This window comes from Spermophilus citellus (genome assembly GCF_964194105.1).
Source record: "Spermophilus citellus genome assembly, chromosome: 9".
NCBI lineage: Eukaryota > Metazoa > Chordata > Mammalia > Rodentia > Sciuridae > Spermophilus > Spermophilus citellus.
The window spans coordinates 545,542-569,122 of NC_138191.1; the positions used below are offsets into that span (position 1 = coordinate 545,542).

Sequence of the window (23,581 nt, forward strand, 5' to 3'; positions counted from 1 at the left end):
TTTAAGGTGAGGAGTGGGCGTCGCCTCTGGCCGGGTGACGGGCTGGGAAGGGGACCTGGCGGGCGGGTCCAGGCCAACCAGGAGGCGGTGCCGGTAGGGCGGTCCGTAGTAAAACGTCGGGGGCGGAGAGGGGGTGAGGCGACCAGGCGGCCGGTGGGCGGGGCCTCCGCGGGAGGGAGGGGTGGAGGCGGTGAGGCGGCTGGTGGGCGGGGCCGGGGCGGGGCCTCCGCGGGAGGGCGGGAGGGGTGGAGGCGGCGGGGCGGCTGGGGGGCGGGGCCGGGGCGGGGCCTCCACGGGAGGGCGGGAGGGGTGGAGGCGGCGGGGCTGCTGGGGGGCGGGGCGGGGGCGGGGCCTCCGCGGGAGGGCGGGGGGAGGAGCGAGCGGCCGGTGGGTACCATCGCGCGCGCTCCGGGAGGGGCGCCGGGGACCTTCCCCGGAGGGGGCGGCCCTTCGCGGGGCGGGGCGGCCCCTTTCCCCGCCGGGCGGGATGTCGGGCCGGGGAGGGGCGGCTGCGCCCGCGTCCGAGGCGGGGCCGGCCGTCCCTTCGGCGGCGCGGCGCGGCTGGGGGAGGGCCGAGGGGAGGGAAGAGGCGGTCCCGGGCGGGGGAGCCGGAAAGGGGGAGGCGCCGGCGGACAATGGAGCCTATGTGTGCCCGCGGGAGGGGGACGGCGCCGCCGCCGCCGGGGGGAGACGCCGCGCCGCCGCTGCCGCCGGCCCCGGCCCCCCGGGGCTGAGAGCCGCGCGCCCCGCCCGCCGCCGCCCGCGCCCCCGCCCGCCTCAGGGTGAGTGGCCCCGGGGAGGGCGGCGGGCGCGGGCGCGGGTCGGGCTGCGGCCCGGGGGCCGGGCGGGCGCCCGCGGGGGTGCGCCGGGCCGAGCGGGCCGCGGGCCGGGGAGGCCACGGGAGCGCCCTCCGGGCCGGGGACGCGGGGCGGAGCGCGGCCGCGGCCGAGGCGGGAACCCGCGACCCGGGAGCGTGCGGCGCAGGAGAGTTCGCGGGCCGCGGCGGCGGGGCGGCGGGCGGGTGCGAGGGGCGGGCCGGCAGGTGAGGTCGCGGCGCCCCGGGCGCCCGCAGCGGAGCGGCCGCCGCCTTCCAAAGTTGTCGCGACTATTAAGATGTCACCGGTGAGTGTTGGTGGGACTGGCGAAATGGAGACGTCCCCAGGAAAGCACGGCAGGGCCGGCCATCCTGTCCCCAGGGAGGGCCGAGGCCTGTGACAGTCTTGCTGGGGGCCTTCTGAGGAGGCCACCGAGCCTCCAGGAGGAGGCCTGAACCCGCCCTCCCGGAGCCTGGGCTTGGGGAGCTAGGAAAGAGGCTGTAAGGGGGCGAGCCCCAGGGGCAGCCCCGGGGCCAGGGAAGTTACCAGACCGGCGGGCAGGGGACCAGGGGACCAGAGTCTCCAAGGTGAGCCAGCAGTGACGCCAGTCACCTGTGTCAGGTGGACCCAGGTGGCTCCGTGGGAAAAGGAATGAGGGGCTTAGAAGCCACCTTTTGGTCAGTGTTATGTGATGAAGTACTTGTTAGCATTTGATTTATTAAGGAATTAAATGTTTGTTTGTTTGTTGTACCAGGAATTGATCGCAGGGGGTACTCAACTACTGAGTCACATCCCCAGCCCTTTTTTATTTTTTATTTTAAGACACGGTCTCAATAAGTTGCTTAGGGCCTCAATAAGTTGCTGAAGCTGGCTTTGAACTTTAGATCCTCCTGCCTCAGCCTCCTGAGCTTCTGGGATTTACAGGCACCCACCACCATGCCTGGCTAAATGTTTGTTCTTGAGGCAGAGATTTGGGCTCTTGTGCACTGAGCACAAAGTGATGAATCAGAATTAGCAGACAGAAAGTCTAAGTTGTAAAATAGTTGAAAAGTGGAAGGAGGGGACAAAAGAATGTTAGATAGTAAGACTTGTGTTTAGAACCTGTGATTGTGGAGACAGTGCAACATGATTGTTTGATTCCCAGTTGACTGGGAAGTTTAGCAAGGAAGAAATATTTGTGTATATAAACATAATGCTCCTAAATAAAAATTTAAGACAGTCCTCTTTATTTACTGCTGAAAAAGACCCAGACTATTAGAGGGGTAAATAAAAGGAGCTGTTAGTTAACTGGTGGTTCCATTAATTGTTTCATGTTTGGATAAGAAGAGAAAATCTAAAGTTTTAGAAAAGTTCAGAGAGTGGGGTATGTGTGTGTGACATTTGGTAGTTTTACGACCTAGAGATTTGGTATGGAACCATTAGCATGTTCTTTTGTAATAACTGTACTAAATTTAAGGTGATACTAGGATAGACAGACATGGAGGTCATTGGCTAAAAGATGAAATTACAGTTTTCATGTAGTTCTCTTTTTATAAGGCAAGTAGTACATAACTGGCCCTTGTGCAAACCATTCTTAACTTGGATGTTTAGATGACTAGCAGAAGCAAAAAGTACTTGTATACATTGAAATTTATTGTATGAGATGTTTCCCCCTTAGCCTTCAGAAGTGTCTGCTCTTGTAAATCAAAAGAAAATACTCTGGGTTTGTGGGAGAAAGAGAGATTTCACAAGCGTGTAGTCAACTAAATATTTGATCCTGGTGGCTTGGATCAGTGGTTAAAGCCTGAATGTGGAATCCTTAGCTCTCCAATTGCCTTATGGTGACTTTGAACACATCTCTTGTTATTCTCCCATCTATGAAGTGCTAATGCTACCCGCTCGAACCACACATAACTGCATTTCAGCGTATCAAGTTAATGCTTATCTGCAAAGTACTTTGAACACCTCTGAGCATGAGGTTATGAAGTCTTAACTTTTTCTCACTTCTACAAAATTACCATCTCACTAGCACACTAAATTCAGCTGTTGTAACAATTATAGCAACAAGCTTATCAAGCTGTCTTGTTCTGTTTGAGCTTTGGTTTTATATTAATTTTGAAAGGTACTACCTCTGTCCATTTAGTGGCAAGATAGGAATACTGATGAAAATTGCAGAAATGTAAGCAAAGGTCACCAAGAGAGAATGGAAAGATAGATGCTGTGAGTACTCACCTAGGCTTTGCTAACTCTGTGTACATGTAGCCTTGAATTTGTTTCTCTGCTTCCTGGCAGTTTAGTTTTCTCCAGCTGTGAAATAGTGTGGTGGGATGACTTAGCTTCTGTTGGCCTCGGGGAATATGATGGTTGAGTCTGTAGAAACTTTATTTGCTTTAGATTGGGGGTTCTTAACTGTTATATTCCATGTACCCCTTTAGCAATTTAACAAAGGACCCCTTCTGAAAATATTTTTTAAATACACAAAATAAAATGCATAGAATTGCTTATGAAATGTAAACAGTTATCAAAATGTTAATTGTGGTATAGTGATGTATGTTCTTCTTTATAACACACTGAATAATAAAATGTAGCCTCAGGTTTAATGATACTATAATTTTGAAGTAGCAATGACTATACTAAGTTATGTTAGGGTATTTACAACAACTATAATGTTGACATGAAAATGTCTTGTGGTTATTTTGGTAACATAGTCACAGGATTGCTAATACTTTTATGAATTATTATAACCATAACCACAGTTGAAGAAGTTTTTCCCAAAAAGTCCATAGACACACCTCCTCCCTGAAGTCTCTCCACAGAAGCCTTGGGAGTCAGTGATTCCCAGGTTGGGGAATGCCTGCTGCAGACCAGTGGATTTTGTTTTTTTCCTAGACAAAGCAATTTGGGGAAGTTGAATTATCATTTCTTATGGACACTTGCCTTTTAGGCTTTGTGATATCTCTCAGTATCTCTACCACTTGAAAAACAGGGGCATATGAAGTAAAAGTCCGTTTTACAACCTATGGTGGCTATTCTTGACTGTGGAAAAAGGTAAAAACAATGATTCATATGAAATTCTTGTGTCTGGTGAATTAGCTCTATAAGCTCTCAGTTACCTGTTGATCATAACTGTTCCTCAGTGGGCTAGATTTGGGCTGCAGGGTATGTATCTCCAACTTGTATTCTGAGTTCTAGTGGGTTTTGCCTTCCTTTCCCATTTTTGACCAGGGTGCTTTTTTTGTTGCCTTTTCCAGATATTGCTTTGACCACAGAAAATTGTGGAATGGGTGGTTTTCTTTGGAATCAGTATGAACTTGGGTATAAACTTTAACTTTCATTTTGTCCTTGTAGGACCGAATGTGGGACTAGCTAGTGTCCTTCCACTTTGATTTAAAAATTTCCTTCTGTTTGGGTGGCAGAGATCATTCTCAGAAAGCTCTTGTGTCCTGATGTAGAAGAAGAGAGCAAATTGGACACCTTGAAAGGTAAAGAACTTGATAATAAGCCCATAACTTCTGGGATTCGGTCTGCATTTTGGGGGGGTTTTTGTTTTTGTATCCATAGGGTTGTTTCTAAGCTAAAATTGTATTGGTTCATTATTCTAGCAGTTTCTAAGGTAAAAGTCATCAAATAAATGCAAGTCAAAACTACAAGTGCAGTTACATTATACTGTTCTGTGAGCAGGGACTGAGCGTAAGTCGCTTCAGAAGACTGAGGAGTAAGACAGGTGGTAGGGGGTTGAACAGGCATTTGTCCCGTCACCTTTGGTTCCTAGAAATGCAAGGCGAAGGTGGCAGTGCTCAATCCCATTATGATGCAGGCGTCAACCCGCTTTTATTGCGTTTCTCCTGGGTGTCAGGTGCTGAGGTGATGAAAGACATGGTCCTCAGGGAGTCCCCTGTCTATATATAACAGTGCCACAGTTTTATAGGTGTTATAATAGTGTTAATACAATGCTATGTGGCCATTGAGGACATATGGGGGACAGTTGGCAATCTAGGAGAATTTCACAGAGAAGGGAAATTTATTCTAAATACTACTTTGGGTAGCCATTATTCTAAATGATTCAAATCAAGTAGTTGAAATTCATTTTTAAGTGCTTGAATGTTGTCGAGATTCTTCAGTTTAATATGGATTTTTCTTTCTTTGAAAGTTTGCTAGTTATTGAAGGTCAGTAAATACATTTTACCTCATAAGTACTAAAACATACATTGATATTTTATGTGGACCAAGGTCTAGACATACCCTATGTAGAGTTTACTTTCCTCCGTAGTCTTCCTGCTGGTGGGGAAAGATTGGTTTTTCCTATTGTGTACTTTTGCTGAGAAGAAGCCTTTTATTAGTTGGCATGCCACAAGTTGAGAATGAGCTCGGAATGGAATCCTGAGGCCTTTTAGTTCCACATGCTAAGTTTGATACTATGCCTTTTATGGAGTAGTGGTCATAGCATAGAAATGAAATTTGTTAAACATGACATAGTTCTAACAGACTTAGAATAGGAAAGTAGGAAAGCATCGTTGTCAGAGCTGAAATTGGAATTTTAGAGGTGATTCTGAGCTTGGTCAAATTTATTTGTGAATTTACCTAAAACTTTACATCAACTTATAGAGTCTCCTTTTAAAAATTCTGAATAATTTGGCTGTAAGACAGTCTGGAACTGTTCTTCCTTGCAATTTCAAAACTATAAATTCTGGGCAAAGGCAGGGGGCTTAGTGTCAGAACTCTAGTATATGAGGACTAATATTGAAAATAGTTCTCCTTGACCAGTATTTGTTCTGCTGGCTTAATCTTAAGCATTTTGCACGTAGTAGGGGTTGAATAAAAGGAGATCACATGGCCAGGTTGCTCAGCCCTAAGTTCCTTCCAAAGCACATGAAAATACATTTTCTTGCTGGATGCTTGCCCTGTAGAGATACAGTTGAGAGGAGGGAGGAACCACGAATGGTGTTCACTTTGTCAATTCAAAAGCGCGTCTGGAATTTTGTCTTTTCACCTTTATAGTCGGTGCTCAATTCTCTATACTCATAAGAAATGGGCAGAAGCAAAAGTACCCCAACCAAATGCCCAGAAACTTCAAAAGTAGAAAAATAAATTTTGATTTCACCCAGTATTTCTCTAGTGTCTGACAGTGAAATACGCAGTTGGGAAGGAGGAGAAGCCACAGGGTCTTGGATTATCTGCAGATTGTATATCTACCCTTTCATAATTGGGAGTAGGTTCTATTTACATGGAGATGACAATTTTCTTGTCAATTAATATTTTAGAATAAGTGGGAAACCTGTTTTTCTCTTAAGGTATTTAGTGACAAATTGATGTGGTTCATTTTTTAAAATTTATTTAGGAATTTTTTTCCACTATTTACCGTCTTCCAGGTGAGATCACCTTTAAGAAAGGGGTTCCTGGACTCCCCACCTCCAGGATGAGCACTGCAGTGTCGTGACCGGGGGGTTTCGGTGAGTACACTGGTGGAGAGAGCACTGGGCACAGGCCTGGCTTGGAAAGGTGGTCTTGAGGGAGTTTGGGCTTTGCTTCTGTATCACCCAACTCCCCTCTTCACCTCCTGTCCCTTAGTAAGCACCATCCTACTATTTACTTCTTTGAGTTCAACTTTTTTCAGTTCTGTGTGTGAGATCATGCAATATTTGTCTTTCTGTGCTTGGCTTATTTCACTTAATGTTCTCTAGTTTCATCTATGTTGTAAATGACAGGAATTCAATCTTTTTTTTAAGGTCAAATAGTATTCCAGAGGGTGTGCATGAATGTAACGCACTTTCTTTAACTGTTCATCTGCTGACAGATACTTGAGTTGATTCCACATCGTGGCTATTGTAAATGCTATAGTGAGTGTGAGAATGCAGATGTTTCTTCTCCATGTTGATATCATTTTCTTTGTGGATAAAAACCAATATTTTTCATGGCATTGTAGTAAGTTCTGGGAATACAGGGATGAGCAAGTCTTCGTCCCCACCTTCATGGAGCTTCTGGTGTGCTGTTAGAGATGAATGTTACACAGATGATCACATCATTACACATGTAATTATAAACACGGAAAAATGCAGGATGCTGTGAGAAGAATGTAATGCAGAATCCTGTGTCGATTCCTGGTTTTAAGGAACTTTCCTTCTCTGAAGAAGAAACAAGCTGAGACTTCATTCTTTAAACAAAAATGTCCAAACTTGATGTGGGGGTTAGCAGACAAGTGTCAAGAATGACTCCCAAATTTCTGACATGAGCAACTGAGTGGATAAAGGAGACATTTATTAAAGTGTGGGAAACTGAAGGAAAGTCGTTTGGGAGGAAGACTACACAGAGATAAGAACTCACGTTTGATCCTGTTGGGTTGGAACTGTCTGGGGAAGTGTGAAGTGTAGGGTGGGTGCAGTCCGCCGACGCAGCCTCGTGGGGATCTGGGAGCTGTCGGCATGGAGATGAGCACAGCGGAGGGCCCAGAGTCGAGTCCTGAGGAGCTTGGGCTTTAGAGCCTGAATGGAGAAGAGGCCTCAAGGGAAGCAGGTGTAGAATGACTGGAGTGCTAGGAGAAAACTAGGAAACATGGTATTAGGGAGACCAAATGAGGTCAGTTTCAAGAAGGAAGGGATCCCTGGCAAAATCTAGATGAGCTGGGCGTCATGGTGCACGCCTGTAGTCCCATCACTCGGGAGGCTGAGGCAGGAGGATCACAAGTTCAAAGTCAGCCTCAGCAATTTAGTGAGGCCCCCTAAGCAACTTAGTGAGACCCTGTCTCAAAATAAATATAAAAAGGGTTGGAGATGTGGCTCCGTGGTTTAGTGTCCCTAGGTTCAGTTCCTGGCACCCCCTGCCATCCCCTACAAAAAGATGAGAATTTTGCTCATTTGTTCTTACTATCAGAAGGCCTAGAGCTTGGGGGTGATAAGAGAATAAGGAACTATATGTAGAAGTACTTTGAAAATAAGAGTGTTTTATGGTCACAGCATTATTATTAGAAAGAGTCTGTGCTACCAGCTCATCATAAATTCGTGGCAGATTAATAGAGATTTGATATTTGTAATATGTTTTGTATTTCTTTGGAAAGAGATTGCAACACAAATGCTGGGTGTTTCCATTCAGTGAGAAGCCAAGTAAGTCACAGAAGACCCAACTCTCTTAGTGTGTTGTGCTAAGTGTTATAGAAAAACCAAAGACCTTGAAACGGGTTGTCTTCAGAGACACAGCCTTCACACAGGGGTAAAATACGCACACGGGGTGGTCAGTGTGTGACACAGACGGGAGGGACCAGGAGCTACGGGCCCTGTACAGGGGTAACTGCTTTTCTTCCCTGAAGTAAAAGGTTTGGAATAGCCTTGTCTGTTCGGATGCATTTGCTGCTCCTCCCTACCAGAGGTTGCTGATGTTGGATGGGAAGCTACAGAATGCTTTATGATTCTCTGTCAGACGGGACAAACACAATCCATTTTATAGTTTAAACTGGAAAAGCAAAAAGGCTGAAAGGTGATAGGGATAAAATACAACCTTAAATTAAAAACAAAATGTTTAGCCTAGAAACATTCCCTATGTTTTGTTCTAGTTCTTTTTCCTGCCTTCTCTATTTAAAAAGTGTGTATATTTAGAACTTCCATGAATTCCTTCTGTATCCCAGGTAAAGTGGTTGGGACTGTAAAAATTTCTAAATGACAAAATAGACACTTAACACTTGGCAATAATCATACTGCCAAAACCTAGAAAATAACTGACCCTCCCGGTATTAGTCCAGTTTTCAACTCTGGAAACACACGTAAGCTGCAACACTGAGCTATTTGTGACACGTTTTGATTCTTCAGCTGCTAGTCCTGCACTTAATGACCTCCCCCTTCAGTCTTGTGTTCTGAAGTAAGACACCAGCAGCGGGAGGGGAGGGACTGACTCAGGGTATACCTGGATTTTCCCTTAGCCAGTCTGGGCTTCCCTAAATAAAGGGCTTTCTCATTTATTCTCTAGCTAGGTTTGGGAGTATTTACTTGACCTTTATGCTGTACATTAGCCTTGCAAATTGGCTCAAAAAATATATTAGCCTTCAAAGATGTTCTTTTACCTTCAGAATTATGGATCATTCCCTTGCTTACCCATGCCTAAAGTCCCTGTCATTAAGCAGTGAGAACACAAGACACATATTTGGCATAATTTAATAGAAAGATCATGGAAATCGGGAACAGAACTGATTGTATTTAGTATTGGCTCAATATTTGTTTTCAGAAGTACCTCCTTTCATGTCTCCTTGCCCTTGAGGCCCTAAGAAAATAAGCATAGATTCATTGGATTCCTGGTTGAAATTGGGGTGGGTTTGTTACATTTTGGTGCCATTGTTTCGCCACCAGAGCTAAAATAGCAGAGAGTCACTGGATCTGCACTTCCCAGTGGTTTCAAAGCATTGTTTTAGAAGAAAAAAAGAATGAAATGTTTTTGAGGATTTTGTATTCAGAAGTAGAGAAATGTGAAGGAGACTAAGTGGCTAAAGTTTAAACTGCATTTCTCCTCTGCTTACAGATGCCTAGATCTTGCTGCTTGGGTGGGAGGTTGTGTGCTGGGATAAGGTCTTAGTCACTCTTCAGCTACTTCAGCACCAGAGCCTGTGGCCAGGATAGGAGTGTCGCCCTTTCCTTTAACTCTGCAGGAAGCTGAGGGATGATCTCGCTGGCTCTTTGTTGGCTGGTGCTTTCCTCTTGATCCTGTTGTGATGTGGTTTTATGTTTCTGTGTTATGTTATGTCTCACCATTTTGGGGTGTTCTTTTCTTGTAGAGTGCCCTGGAGATGCGAGATTTTCCTTTGGCAGCAGGAGGCACACACCCAGAGAATGCGGGAGCTGCAAGGAGAAAGGACCCACTTCCCCAGCAGAGAAAAACAAAGAGGAAAAAGGTGTACAGGTGGTCAGTGCTAAGGGACACGCCAAGCAAGCAGTGGGCCACTGCTGCTGCTCCCAGCAGCTGCTTCTGCGATAGCCCGAGAGGAACTCGGTGAGCCCGTCCCTGTTTGTGACTGCAAGCTCAGGATTTCAATCAATGCATTCCAGTAACCCTAAAGTGAGGAACTCTCCATCAGGAAACGCACAGAGGTGAGGGCAAGGGCCACTCCCCACGGCCCCTTGGGGATTCCTGGTGCACCACAGACACTTACTGATGATACGGTGTGTTGGGTTAGAAACAGATGACACCAAATGGGAAAGGAAGGGAAATGGAATAGTAAATAGGAACAGAAGAGTCACTGGGCTAATAACAAAGCTTATGTAGTTTCCCTGTAGTATTCTTTACTCATCGTTCTCGGACCTCTCCTCTTTACCACTGCACACCTTGCCAAAACTCGCATACAAAGACCAACAGGACAGTCTGCTAACCTTGGCAAGGTGAGGGCCTGAGGTCGCCCCAGTCCCATGCCAGCTTTCCCTCTGCTACCCAGTTCTCGAGTTTCATTTTGAAAGGAGCCTTTCCCTCCCCCACTTACCCTGTTTTGGTAAAATGCACCGTTGGGAGGGATTCGCGTCCTGGAGGATCTCCCTAAGCTTCCAGGCACCAGTGGTTTCCCTCTTGCCCTCTGGGACTGTCTGCATTTCCCAGCAGGGACTCTCCTCACAGCTGTCTGTCACCAGGCTGGGGTGCATGTTTGTTGACTCTAAACTAGTCTCCGTGTGAGAGTCACTGCCCTATGTACATAGAAACCGTTGTCCTTTATTGACAGAAGGCCTAGAGGTGGGTCCCCATGTGACCAGGGTTCCTGGACCTGGCAGTCCACTGTGTTCAGTCCTCTGTGGATGGCTTTGAAATGGGAACGAGCAAGTGGCTGAGGTGCAACATGGGGTGGTTATTTAGTCCTTAGGGTTTCCTGGACCCACTGAGGAGATTGGTGCTCCTGTGCCTGGTGTCTTACCTCCTTTTGTTATTTGTTTCTTCTAGTAGCCCTAAGTCAAAGCAGGAGGTGATGGTCCGTCCCCCTACAGTGATGTCCCCATCTGGAAACCCCCAGCTGGATTCCAAATTCTCCAATCAGGGTAAACAGGGGGGCTCAGCCAGCCAATCCCAGCCATCCCCCTGTGACTCCAAGAGTGGGGGCCATACCCCTAAAGCACTCCCTGGCCCAGGTGGGAGCATGGGGCTGAAGAATGGGGCTGGAAATGGTGCCAAGGGCAAGGGGAAAAGGGAGCGAAGTGTTTCCGCCGACTCCTTTGATCAGAGAGATCCTGGGACTCCAAACGATGACCCTGACATGAAAGGTATGTCTGTAAGATCCCTGAGACTCAGAGGGAAGTCGGTGTCCTGAGGGAAAGCCTCTGACATCTGTTGGAGGCCAGAAAGGCTAGCTCGGTCAAGTGGGGAGGATAGGAGTCAGGGCCAGGGTTCTCACAGGGTGTAACGAAACTGTTTCTTCTCATTTTTCTACTCACTGGAGCCTAGTCTGGAACCACCTTGTTGAGTGCTGCCCAGGGGGATGCACATAGTTTGACGGGGTACCTCATAGGGCTGGCCACATTTTTATGCATGTCTTTGGCCTGGAGACTCAAAATGAAAAATAAAAGGCCTGGAGTTTTAGTTCAGGGTAGAGCGTTTGCCTAGCATTCAGAGGCCCTAGGTTCAAGTCCCAATATTGTGAAAAGAAAAGAAAACCTGGGTGATTGTTCCCCCTTTCTTTCCTCCCTACCTCTGTTCCTTTCTTTTCTTTCCTTTCCTTTCCTTCCTCCCTCAGGTGTTGGAAGGCCTCCTTAAGTTTGGGAGGCCTACTATGAGGGTCAGCACCATGCGGATGCTAGGGGTACCATGGTCAGTAAGATAGATGCAGTAGCCGTCCTTAAGGATTTGAGTGTATCTAGAAGCTGATCGTTAAACAAACAATGAAATTTCATGAATGCTGAAGTAAGAGAAGTTAGGGGACAATGAGTTCCATTAGCTGGGGCATCTAGGCAAGTCCAAGAAGTTTGAAAACTGTTACCAGGAGGGAGGTACAGTTATACTGATATCTGAAGGATGTATTCTATTTACAGAAATGAGGAGGGAGGGTGCTTTGTAATGAGTCATGTAGGGAGACGAGTGTTTGAAATTTTATAAGTAGAAAGAAGGTTTCCTCTTAACAAGATAATTTCTCCTTAAAATTCTCAAGGTGGGTTTGTGTTGTGATGCTGTAAATGCTGGCAGAAAAAAAAAAGAGTCTCAGTCTTTCCATGACAATGAGTCTTTTATTCTTTTAGAATGTAATTCTGCTGACCATATAAAGTCCCAGGATTCCCAGCACACACCACACTCCATGACCCCATCGACCGCCACAGTCCCCAGGTCTTCCACCCCTTCCCATGGCCAAGCTACTGCCCCAGAGCCCACACCTGCTCAGAAGACTCCAGCCAAAGTGGTGTATGTGTTTTCTACTGAGATGGCCAATAAGTAAGTTGATGGCACTGTCCTGCTGTTGAACGTCACTTGTGTGTGTGGGGAGAGGGGACCTTAATTCTTATTCCCCTTCCCCTTGCAGATTGATTTTTCCCCTCTTGTATCATGTAAAGTTAACAGTACAAAAAGAGATAAAATAAAATGTAAATCCTTCCCCATCCTACTCCCCAGAGGCAACCACTGATAGTACTTCCTTGACTTTTCTTTCAGAAATTTTTTGTGCTAATGCAAATATACACATCTACCTTTTTTAAACATAGAAGAGTGATTGTATAATAAACACTTTTCTACAATTTGCTTATTATTATTTTTTAAAAGCTCCAAGTAGTAAATGTCTACAGTGGAATGATTAAAATTAAAAAAAAAAAAAAAAAACACTAAAAAGAAAAACCTCTGGAATTTAAACATAATTACCGTGAACGTTTTGCTATATATGTTCTGAGTGGATGGCTGAATCAATTTTTATTCGTTTATTCGTCAAAAAGTACCCTGTGTGCACTTTTTTCTTTTCTTTTTCACTTAAGATAAAAAGTGAATCTTAACAAACTTAAACTTTCCCTATCCCTGGGTGATTTTGAGATTTTAGTGTTCACTCTTCTCAGTTTGTGATTTTGAACTAGGATCTTCTATAAAATACCTTAATAGTAGGTTCATTAAGAAGAAGAAGAAAGTTTGGGGTTTTGTTTTTTGTTTTTTTAGTGCCTCTTTTGGGGTACATTCATGGCTGTCTTTTAGTTTCAAGTGTTTGATGATAATAAAATGTTTCCCTTGGTTTCTTCTTCTGTTCTTAAATTTATTTTTTAGTCGTTGATTTACTTACTTACGTATGGTGCTGAGACTCGAGCCCAGAGCCTCACACATGGCAGGCTGCGCTCCACCACTGAGCCACCCCCAGCCCCTTGGTTTCTTCTTATCCAACATCTCTGGTGGTTCTTGGTGCTTCTCCTTCCACTCCCTTACAGGTCCGGCGTGGGGTCCAGTAGGGGTCACAGTGAGTGAGACAGAGACATGGCCTAGCATGTTGCCCTTTTGTCTCTGCAGAGCTGCCGAAGCCGTGTTGAAGGGCCAGGTTGAGACCATCGTCTCTTTCCACATCCAGAACATCTCCAGCAGCAAGGCGGACAGAAGCACAGCCCCTCTGGTATGTGGTTGAGAAGTGGGTCCACAGTGACTGCCCAGGACGGGGTGGTGATTGACAAGGAGCTGTATTCTGGATACCTAGTGTGACCCTGGCATTGTAGGGCCTTTCTATCCGATGCTGGTAAACTGATGACGTGTGAGGGGAAGAAGGTGCTAAACAAAAGAGGAGTTACACAGATATTCCAGGGTCACCATCTCTAGGAAAATCTAAATTTAACCCTATGTGTAGAGCAGATTTTTAAAAAAATAACATTCTTGAATTAGTTGAAGAAAAAATATGCAGTGTTTATTTTAATGCATATAGTTGATTAAATTGAACCAAACGACGTTTCTGGTGTCTGGCATTGTCCAGGCATTGCACCAGGTGCTGTGGGGAATGCTAAGAAGCTCAAGACACAGTCCCTGTGTTCAGAGAGCATGAACTCTAAAACTGGTATGAGTCTTAATCATGGGAAAATTAAATGACAGTAAGCAAAGTCATAATTCCAGATAAAATCGGTGCCATCTTGTCTACTTTGTGTATCAAAGAAATCTCCATCTCTGTGGACATAGCAGAGCTTGAGCTTTCCTGAACTGAGGGATTTTATATTTCCCAGGTATCTGCACTACTCAGAGATGGAGAGTATCATTATATTTAAAATGCTTGTTGTCTGGGGGACCACTGGGTACCTTGCAACTCAGTCGAGCTTTATTGACTTAATGATAGTTCTTAATACAGTTATCACCTCCACCTTCTCTGGTGCTAAAATGTAATCAGAATTGGAGTTAAGGAGGGAATTAGTAGTAATCCATTGCTCCAAATCTGAAATGAAAGGGGTAGTGAGAAACAGTTTCCTTGACTGTAATTGCTTTATTAAATCTTACCCCCCTCTAACCTGGCCAACCAAACCAAACCTGAAACGGCACGACAAGGAAAATTCGGGTGACCTCCATGCCCCAGTTGAGGAGTTGCAAAAGTGGAATTGTACAGAGTCAAACAGATTGAGCTGATTTTACCCATACAAATCTATCTAAAGACAAATGTGCATCAGTACTTCCAAATGAAACATTTGTGTATATATTTTTTCATAGAGTATAAATACTCAAAGATGTTTTTGCTTATATGAAATATAAATTCTTCATATGTGTAGATACACATAATAATTCATGTGCAGATTTACCCAAAGATAAACATTCCAGAGAGTAAGTGGGGAGGTAAGTTAAGAGGAGCCTTGTGGGTTTAGGAATACAGAATGGATTAAATGAACAAGTAGGAACAAATGAACACCAGAAAGGGATTAGGAGGGTCACTGAAGGCTGGTGAAAAATAACTGAGAAAGTTTGTAGACCAGGCCCTTCTTAACCCTCTGAAGTCTCAGCTGTGCTAAAGTTGAGACCTAGAACATGTACATCCTTCTTCCAGACAGTCGTGGTGTCTGTGTCACCAGTTGTAGGTAAGGGAGCTTTTATCCAGGACTCAGTTTAGCAGTAGTACTTAATAAGTTAAAAAGGGCAGCCTGCTGTCCATTGGAAGGAACAGATCAAGGGACTCTGCGAGCTAGATAACCTCAGACTTCTGTGCAAACGCTTCCTTCCTGCAGATTATCCTACTACAGTTAATGTACAAATTCTTATCAGATATGGAATCAGTGATCACAAACTAAAAACAGAAACCATAGAAGTGAGGCCCCTGGAAGCTCAAGGAGGGGAACACTTCAGTCGTCACCCTACCAGAGGGGATGTGACATGGAGTGGCCTCCCGCTGCATCCAGCTGGCAGAGCACAGAGCTACAAGTGAAGCATCAGACCTTTTGATTGATGACGATAAGTCTGCATACCCTGTTGTACTTCCAGAAAAAAGAAAAAGGTGTTAGGTGTAGCCTCCCACATACCAAGGAACTAATCTTTTCCCTGAATCAAAAACACATAGTAGACATGTGATATCAAACCTGTTCCTCGAAATAGATACTCAGATGTATTCTCTTTGGCAGAGTGGCTCTCCCCTGGCATGCTTATAAAGTTATTGGAACCTGATCTTCAACAAGGGAAAGAGGATGCCATTTGACAGTAAGGTTTAAAAAAAAAAAAAAATCAAAACATCTCTATGTTCAAAGAAGGGTTGTACATAAATAATTTCAAAATCAAGTGTCAGTATAGAGTTATGTCACTGGGACAAGTCCTTTATAACGTATCTTGCTCTTTTAATTGCCCCTCCATTCAGTTTAACAATGATCTAAACAATCTCATTTATCTTCAGAATACACAGATATCTGCCCTTCGCAATGATCCGAAACCTCTCCCACAACAACCCCCAGCTCCAGCCAACCAGGACCAGAATTCTTCCCAGAACACCAGACTGCAGCCAACTCCACCCATTCCGGCACCAGCACCCAAGCCTGTGGCACCCCCACGTCCCCTGGACCACGACAGTCCTGGGGTGGAGAATAAACTGATTGCTCCTGTGGGCAGTCCTGCCAGCTCCACTCCGTTGCCCCCGGATGGCACCGGGCCAAACTCAACACCCAACAATCGAGCAGTGACCCCTGTCTCCCAGGGGAGCAGTAGCTCTTCGGCAGATCCCAAAGCCCCTCCACCCCCATCAGTGTCCAGTGGCGAGCCCCCCACACTGGGAGAAAACCCCGACGGCCTGTCTCAGGAGCAGCTGGAGCACCGTGAGCGCTCCTTGCAGACCCTCAGAGACATCCAGCGTATGCTCTTCCCTGATGAGAAAGAATTCTCAGGAGGACAGAGTGGGGGGCCCCAGCAGAATCCTGGGGTATTAGATGGACCTCAGAAAAAAACAGAAGGGCCAATCCAGGCCATGATGGCTCAGTCCCAAAGCCTGGGTAAGGGTCCTGGGCCCCGGACAGATGTGGGAGCTCCCTTTGGCCCTCAAGGACATAGAGATGTACCCTTTTCTCCAGATGAAATGGTTCCACCTTCTATGAACTCCCAGTCTGGGCCCATCGGACCTGACCACCTGGAGCACATGACCCCTGAGCAGATGGCGTGGCTGAAGCTGCAGCAGGAGTTCTATGAGGAGAAGAGGAGGAAGCAGGAGCAAGTGGTGGTGCAGCAGTGCTCCCTGCAGGACGTGCTGGTCCACCCGCACGGGCCGAGGGCCGTGGGCCGAGGGCCGCCCCCTCCCTACCAGGTGACCCCTGGTGAAGGCTGGGCACCCGGGGCTGCAGAGCCGTTCTCTGATGGAATCAGCATTTCGCATTCTCTGCCCCCCAGGGGCATGGCTCCCCATCCCAACATGCCAGGGAGCCAGATGCGCCTCCCGGGATTTGCAGGAATGATAAACTCTGAAATGGAAGGGCCAAACGTGCCCAACCCTGCGTCTAGACCAGGCCTCTCTGGAGTCAGTTGGCCAGACGATGTGCCAAAAATCCCAGATGGTCGAAACTTCCCTCCCGGCCAAGGTGTCTTCAGCGGTCCTGGCCGAGGGGAGCGCTTCCCAAACCCCCAAGGATTGTCTGAAGAGATGTTTCAGCAGCAGCTGGCAGAGAAGCAGCTGGGTCTCCCCCCAGGGATGGGCATGGAAGGCATCAGGCCCAGCATGGAGGTGAACAGGGTGATCCCAGGCTCCCAGCGCCACATGGAGCCCGGGAACAATCCCATCTTCCCGCGGATACCAGTCGAGGGCCCGCTGAGTCCTTCCAGGGGCGACTTTCCAAAAGGAATGCCTCCACAGATAGGCCCTGGTCGGGAACTTGAGTTCGGGATGGTTCCTGGTGGGATGAAGGGAGACGTGCATCTGAATGTCAGCATGGGGCCCAGCACTCAGATGATACCTCAGAAGATGAGAGAGGCTGGCGCAGGCCCTGAGGAGTCGATGAAGTCCCGCCCAGGCGGCTCAGACATGCTGCCTGCCCAGCAGAAGATGGTTCCCCTGCCATTTGGTGAGCACCCTCAGCAGGAGTATGGCATGGGCCCCAGGCCATTCCTTCCCATGTCTCAGGGTCCAGGCAGCGGCAGTGGCTTGCGGAATCTCAGAGAATCAATCGGGCCCGACCAAAGGACTAACAGCCGGCTCAGTCATATGCCACCACTACCTCTCAACCCCTCGAGTAACCCCACCAGCCTCAACCCAGCTCCCCCCGTCCAGCGTGGCCTGGGACGCAAGCCCCTGGATATATCTGTGGCAGCCAGCCAGGTGCATTCCCCAGGCATCAACCCTCTGAAGTCTCCCACGATGCACCAAGTCCAGTCCCCGATGCTGGGCTCACCCTCGGGGAACCTCAAGTCCCCCCAGACTCCGTCGCAGCTGGCAGGCATGCTGGCAGGCCCAGCTGCTGCTGCTTCCATTAAGTCTCCCCCTGTCTTGGGGTCTGCTGCTGCTTCGCCTGTTCACCTCAAGTCTCCGTCACTTCCTGCCCCGTCACCTGGATGGACCTCCTCTCCCAAACCTCCCCTTCAGAGTCCTGGGATTCCTCCAAACCATAAAGCTCCCCTCACCATGGCCTCCCCAGCCCTGCTGGGAAGTGTAGAGTCAGGTCAGTATGTCGGCATCCTCACAGTCGCACTCGTACCTGGAGATTGCCAGACCCTGACTTTGCTTAAGAAAATTGGTGTCTTTGAATGTAACCAGAGGAAATGGCCTTTGCCAAAACTCGTGGCAAGGTGCATCATTCTGAGGACTGCGTTAGGCGTTTGCACAAGTACCCAGCCCTTCAAAGTGTCTGTGTGTGGTGGGTGCTGTGGAAGGAGGAGGGGAGTGGGACGCTGGGTGTCAGTTGCCACAGTGACTTACCTGAGCACAGTGACAAGGCTGGTGAGATAGAACATCCTAACAGTGGGGGAATGTGACTTCCTCAGATCCTGGGCCCAGCCACTTCAAGGGGCTATGACTGAGTCTTGTCCCACGCAAATGGAGGGAGGTTATTCTAAGACTTGTTTGGTTCTTGTAACTACAGTTGCCCACAGAAAACTCCATGTCCTCAGATCAGCTGCAGTTTGTTCATATTTTCTTCTTGGGAGAGACCCTCACTGATGATAGGAGCTTCGTGGGTGGAACCAGAGCCCTGAGGTGTGTACTAGTTTTGGTACAGTCTCCACCCGAGAAAACTAGAACCAGAACAAGATGAGAGGCCTGTCCTGCCAAGCCAAGGGTCTTCCTCTGGGGTAAGCGGGTCATTAAAACAGTGGAGTAGCTAGCTGCTTCGGACCTTCTGAGGTCAAGCATCATGGCCACTGTTTTAGTTAGCTTTTTTGCTGCTGTGACTAAAAGATCTGACCACAACAACTTTAGGAAGGAAAGTTTATTTGAGGGCTCATGGTTTCAGAGGTCTCTGTCCATAGAAGGCTAGCTCTATTCCTAGGGACTCAAGGTGAGGCAGAACATCATGGCAGAAGAGTGTGGCAGAGGGAAGCAGAGAGAGACTGCCCGCTCCAGATAAAAAATACATACCCCATAGCCGCTCCCCCACGAACCACTTCCTCCAGCTACTACTCAGTTGGTCCCAGCAGGGATTAATTCATTGATTAGGTTAAGGCTGTGACCCAACTGTTTCTCCAAACCTCCTGGCATCATCTTACATGTGAGCTTCTAACCCGTAGCAGTCATGGAAACGAAGAGTTTGTGTAAGGTGATATGGCTGGTCCTGGGGTTGGGCACTAGTCTGGCTTCATGGGGTTCTAATACCTGGATCAGGTTCTAAATTGTGACTGGCAAGGGAAAGAGTTCCATTTATATTTCACATTCTTTTCAATGAAATGGTTGTTCATAATCTCATTTTTCTAATGTATTCCTGCTGCGTTTTGTCTTCACATCTGCTGATCCGTCACCTCCATATCACGCCACAGTCTCCTTCTGCACACACAGAGAGCTTGGCTGGAAGATTGATGACTCGTGTCCTTGGTCTAATAACACTGTCCTGCTCATCTGTCTCCTTCCTGGCCTTGCCAGTTCGTAATCATAGGGCCCAGTAGCTCTCAGAACCAGTGGACTCCCTGCCCATCTTTGTTTTGTTTTGCTTTGTTCTCCTAGGTGGCCCTCCACCGCCTACAGCCAGCCAGCCTGCCTCTGTGAATATCCCTGGAAGTCTTCCCTCGAGCACACCTTACACTCTGCCTCCAGAGCCAACCCTCTCCCAGAACCCACTCTCGATCATGATGTCTCGAATGTCCAAGTTTGCCATGCCCAGTTCGACCCCGTTGTACCATGATGCCATCAAGACTGTGGCCAGCTCTGATGACGACTCCCCTCCAGCCCGCTCCCCCAACCTGCCGTCAATGAACAACATGCCAGGTAAGAAGCCCGAAAGACGGGGTGTGGTGCTGGTGCTGACCAGGGAGGAGCTTGCTGAGTTGTTTCTTAGTGACAGGTGGACGTTGAGCCGTCAGAGTCAGTCTCAGAGGAGTCAAGGTGCCTGACTAGAGGAGGATGGCCTCCTTCAGCAGCCCATCTGAGGGTGCGAGGGCTTCCCTGCAGGCAGTCCCCTGCTCCGTTACCCGGCGGGTTCTGGACTCCCCTCTGGGGTCCTCCTGCAGTCATGCTGAAGTCATTTCTCTCTCACACGCTGATGGGAATGTCGTGAGCTCTCACATGCTTTCCTGGAAAGGCACCACAGGGTTCCAGAGAGTGGAAAGCCCCCGTTTCCTAGACGAGTCCCTTCTTAGAACTAGGGCGATAATAAAAGTCTTCCTTTCACCGTCTGCTCTGTCTGCCTTCATTCCTTCACCCACCCCCACCTCTGCCCCCACCAATCTCAGAAAAAAGGCGTGATCTTCAGTGGTGAAGGTGATGGCAATCCCAGTTAACCAGGTTAGGCCTCGCTGTGTGAGGGGCACAGACGCCATCCCTGCCGCCCTCAGTGACGGTCCAGAGGGAGGCCAGAAGTTCAGACGTCCCAGAGACTGGCAGACAGGACGCTTCCCCTTTTCCATTAAACGTCATCGCTGTCATTGCCTTGACCTGTCTTGTAACCTGGAGTTAAATGGTCTCTTGGGAAGGCAGCATACAATACTGCCAGGTGTCAGTTGGAAAGAAAGACTCGTTTGGGTTCTTTGTTATCATTCCTGACCATTGGACTTGTGGAACCAATGATCCTCTGTCTCCAAAAAGGGCCGTCCTTCAGTCGTTCAGGCAGATTATTTTCTTCCTGTGTTAAATTGTCTCCAGGGAAGAAGACAACACTGTTTGCATATTCACACAGAATTTTTCCCTTGCTGTTTTCTGCACAGTCATGCCATATGCGTGGGTCCGACGCCCCCCAAGTGTGTTACAGTCTTTTGATGGCAGGGATTTTGTTTTCCCACCATAGAACTGTGCACATTAGATGCACAATAACTTTTTTTGTTAATTTGATGTATTAGTTTTTCTGAGTTGCTTTTAGTTGAGTTGATTCCTTTGATATCTTTATTTTTCTAGGAATGGGCATTAATACACAGAATCCTCGAATTTCAGGTCCAAACCCCGTGGTTCCGATGCCAACCCTCAGCCCAATGGGAATGACCCAGCCACTTTCTCACTCCAATCAGATGCCCTCACCGAATGCTATGGGACCCAACATACCTCCTCATGGGGTCCCCATGGGGCCTGGCTTGATGTCACACAACCCTATCATGGGGCATGGGTCCCAGGAGCCTCCGATGGTACCTCAAGGACGGATGGGTTTCCCCCAGGGCTTCCCTCCAGTGCAGTCTCCTCCGCAGCAAGTCCCGTTCCCTCACAATGGCCCCAGTGGGGGACCAGGCAATTTCCCAGGAGGGATGGGTTTCCCAGGAGACGGCCCCCTCGGCCGCCCCAGCAACCTGCCCCCAAGTTCAGCAGATGCAGCACTTTGCAAACCTGGAGGCCCAGGGGGTCCTGACTCCTTCACTGTCCTGGGGAACAGCATGCCTTCGGTGTTTACAGACCCAGATCTGCAGGAGGTCATCCGACCTGGAGCCACCGGAATACCCGAGTTTGATCTATCCCGCATTATTCCATCTGAGAAACCTAGCCAGACTCTGCAATATTTCCCTCGAGGGGAAGTCCCAGGCCGTAAACAGCCCCAGGGTCCTGGACCTGGTTTTTCGCACTTGCAGGGGATGATGGGTGACCAAGCCCCCAGAATGGGACTAGCGTTACCTGGCATGGGAGGTCCAGGGCCAGTAGGAACTCCGGACATCCCTCTGGGTACGGCTCCATCCATGCCAGGCCACAACCCAATGAGACCACCAGCCTTTCTCCAGCAAGGCATGATGGGACCTCACCATCGGATGATGTCACCAGCACAATCTACAATGCCCGGCCAGCCCGCCCTGATGAGCAATCCAGCTGCTGCCGTGGGCATGATTCCTGGCAAGGACCGGGGGCCTGCTGGGCTGTACACACACCCCGGGCCTGTGGGCTCCCCAGGAATGATGATGTCCATGATGGGACCCCAACAGAACATCATGATCCCCCCCCAGATGAGGCCCCGGGGCCTGGCTGCTGACGTGGGCATGGGTGGGTTCAGCCAAGGACCTGGCAACCCAGGAAACATGATGTTTTAAGCTGCTAAGACTGGACGTGCCGATGCTTGTCGATGAGATTCCAGGTCCTGCGAGCTGCTCGGAGGGAGCGCCAGGAGTGCTTACTGTTGGTCATGCAATAGGGGGACAGAGACCCCAGGGCTGCTGTGGGGGAGGGGAACTCGAGAATGTATGGATCTATCTGAAAACAAGTCATTCATCTAATCAACAGGTGTGTTTTTTTTAAGATTTATTTTTTAAAAATTATTTTTGTGGACTTGGGTATCCCGAGATGGCACCTACTTTTGGGAATCTGTAGCCGTGCTTTGAGAATCGCCATCGGTCACGTGTTGCACCGTTCTCTGTATGTTTACGTCCTCTGGACTGGCTTCTCCCAGGATTCTTTTATGGTTTTTTGTTTTTGTTTTTGTTTTTTAAATCTGGGCTTTATTTTTTTGTGTGTACTGTACTATATTGTAAAAGGGATTTTAGCAGAGACGTTAGTCTTTGGGGCAAGAGGAGAACAGGAATGCTGGGCTGTTTACTTTAGGTGGAGAATCCATCTTCAGACTTTGGACTATTTTCTTTCAACTCCAGTGTATAGAAAAACCAAACTACGACCTCAGAGCAGAGTATTAATGAAAAGCACAAAAAAGGAACTAAGTTCAGCGAGGGGTGGGGGGAGGGGGGAAATTTTTCTTTTTAAAAATAATGAAGCTTAGGACATTTGTTTCAGTTGAGTGCTCGTCAGCACTGTCTGTCTCTCCCAGTACACAAACCCACCATCAGGTCTTCTCTGTTTCCCCCACGCTAAGTGTGCTCTCCTCCCTCGGGCCCCTGGTGACCCTCGGCCCCTCCCCTCCTCTCCCCTGTGGCAGCTGCAATACCTGGTGTTGTGCTGGGGACTGCTCCAGCGAAGCCCTGTTCCTGCCCTGCAGGGGAGCTCTGTCCTGGGGGGGCCCTTGGCCTTCTCCCTTGGCCTTCCCACCCCCGGCCCACTCCCCCTGCCCACCTCATTTTCTGTTCTCTTTTTATTAGGAATTCCCAAGTGAATTTTGTTAATGTGGGAGTGGAACAGATGCTAAAAGCTACCCAGGATTTTGTTTTTGTTTTAGATTTTGTGGTTCCTTCCCCTTCCTCCCCTCCCATGCGTAAAACGTTCTGTGTGACCTCCATTAAATTTGGTACAAAACCACTCGCCAGAGCTGTGGTGTCAGAAAAATAAACTATATTGTTTCTTACAAAACGGAACTGCCTTTCTGCTCACTTGGGTCCTGTGTGTTTGGTGTTGGTGTACTGGTTGCCCCGTGCCCAGCAGCGGAGAATCCATGTGTTAGACTTGGTCACTGGGGCGACAGGGAAAGTCTCCAGAGCGCCTTCTCGGATGAAGCCTGTTCCTTGCTACGGAGGAGTCGTTACTCAGGAAGTTCATCCTGTACTGTCAGCCCCCAAGTCCTGGTTATGAGCAGAAGAGCAACCCTAGTCCCCTTGCTGACCTTGACCTCTCGGGCGGTTGATCATCTTTATTGGGAGTTTTTGGTGACAGTTTAATGGTATAAAATAATTAAGGCAAAGATATGTTTAGCCATTTGAACAAGCTGTGAGGTGTCCCTGCCTCCTGCCAAGATAAAACGTCACTACACCTGCAGATCCTGGGTTCTCAGCCCATGGACTTCTGTGTCCATCCTCCCTGACCCCCGTCCCCACCGTCAGCTCCCTGTCACCCCTGCTGGCCCTGCAGCCTGCACACTCCACTTCCCACTGGACGTGCCTGCAGCACCTCAGGGTCTCTGAGGGCCTCGGTGTCGTGTTTCTGGGCAGTTGACTTTATTCTGGCCTGCACA

At 48.3% G+C, this 23,581-nt stretch overlaps 2 protein-coding genes across 4 annotated transcripts; both read left to right on the forward strand.

Annotated features, from left to right (window-relative positions):
• Nucleotides 1-659: 659 nt before the first annotated feature.
• On the forward strand, nt 660-9,765 carry LOC308656068 (uncharacterized protein; the record flags this gene model as incomplete). 3 transcript variants are annotated; one of them, XM_081306705.1, is made up of 4 exons in its annotated part: nt 660-782; nt 4,211-4,276; nt 6,164-6,244; nt 9,547-9,765. In XM_081306705.1, exon 4 carries the CDS (start codon nt 9,559-9,561, stop codon nt 9,763-9,765), a length of 207 nt encoding a protein of 68 aa, XP_081162831.1. In that variant the 5' UTR covers nt 660-782; nt 4,211-4,276; nt 6,164-6,244; nt 9,547-9,558. The 3 variants fall into 3 exon arrangements, with proteins under 3 accessions (XP_081162831.1, XP_081162830.1, XP_081162829.1); XM_081306704.1 differs by lacking the exon at nt 660-782 and adding an exon at nt 832-1,122 and having other exon boundaries at nt 4,143-4,276; XM_081306703.1 differs by lacking the exon at nt 660-782 and adding an exon at nt 832-1,122.
• On the forward strand, nt 9,721-22,961 carry BCL9 (BCL9 transcription coactivator). The gene is made up of 7 exons (XM_081306702.1): nt 9,721-9,859; nt 10,695-11,011; nt 11,981-12,170; nt 13,218-13,317; nt 15,553-17,794; nt 19,288-19,548; nt 20,671-22,961. The coding sequence occupies exons 1-7, from the start codon at nt 9,807-9,809 to the stop codon at nt 21,777-21,779; spliced, it is 4,272 nt and encodes a 1,423-aa protein (XP_081162828.1). The 5' UTR covers nt 9,721-9,806; the 3' UTR covers nt 21,780-22,961.
• The last annotated feature ends 620 nt before the right edge of the window (nt 22,962-23,581 follow it).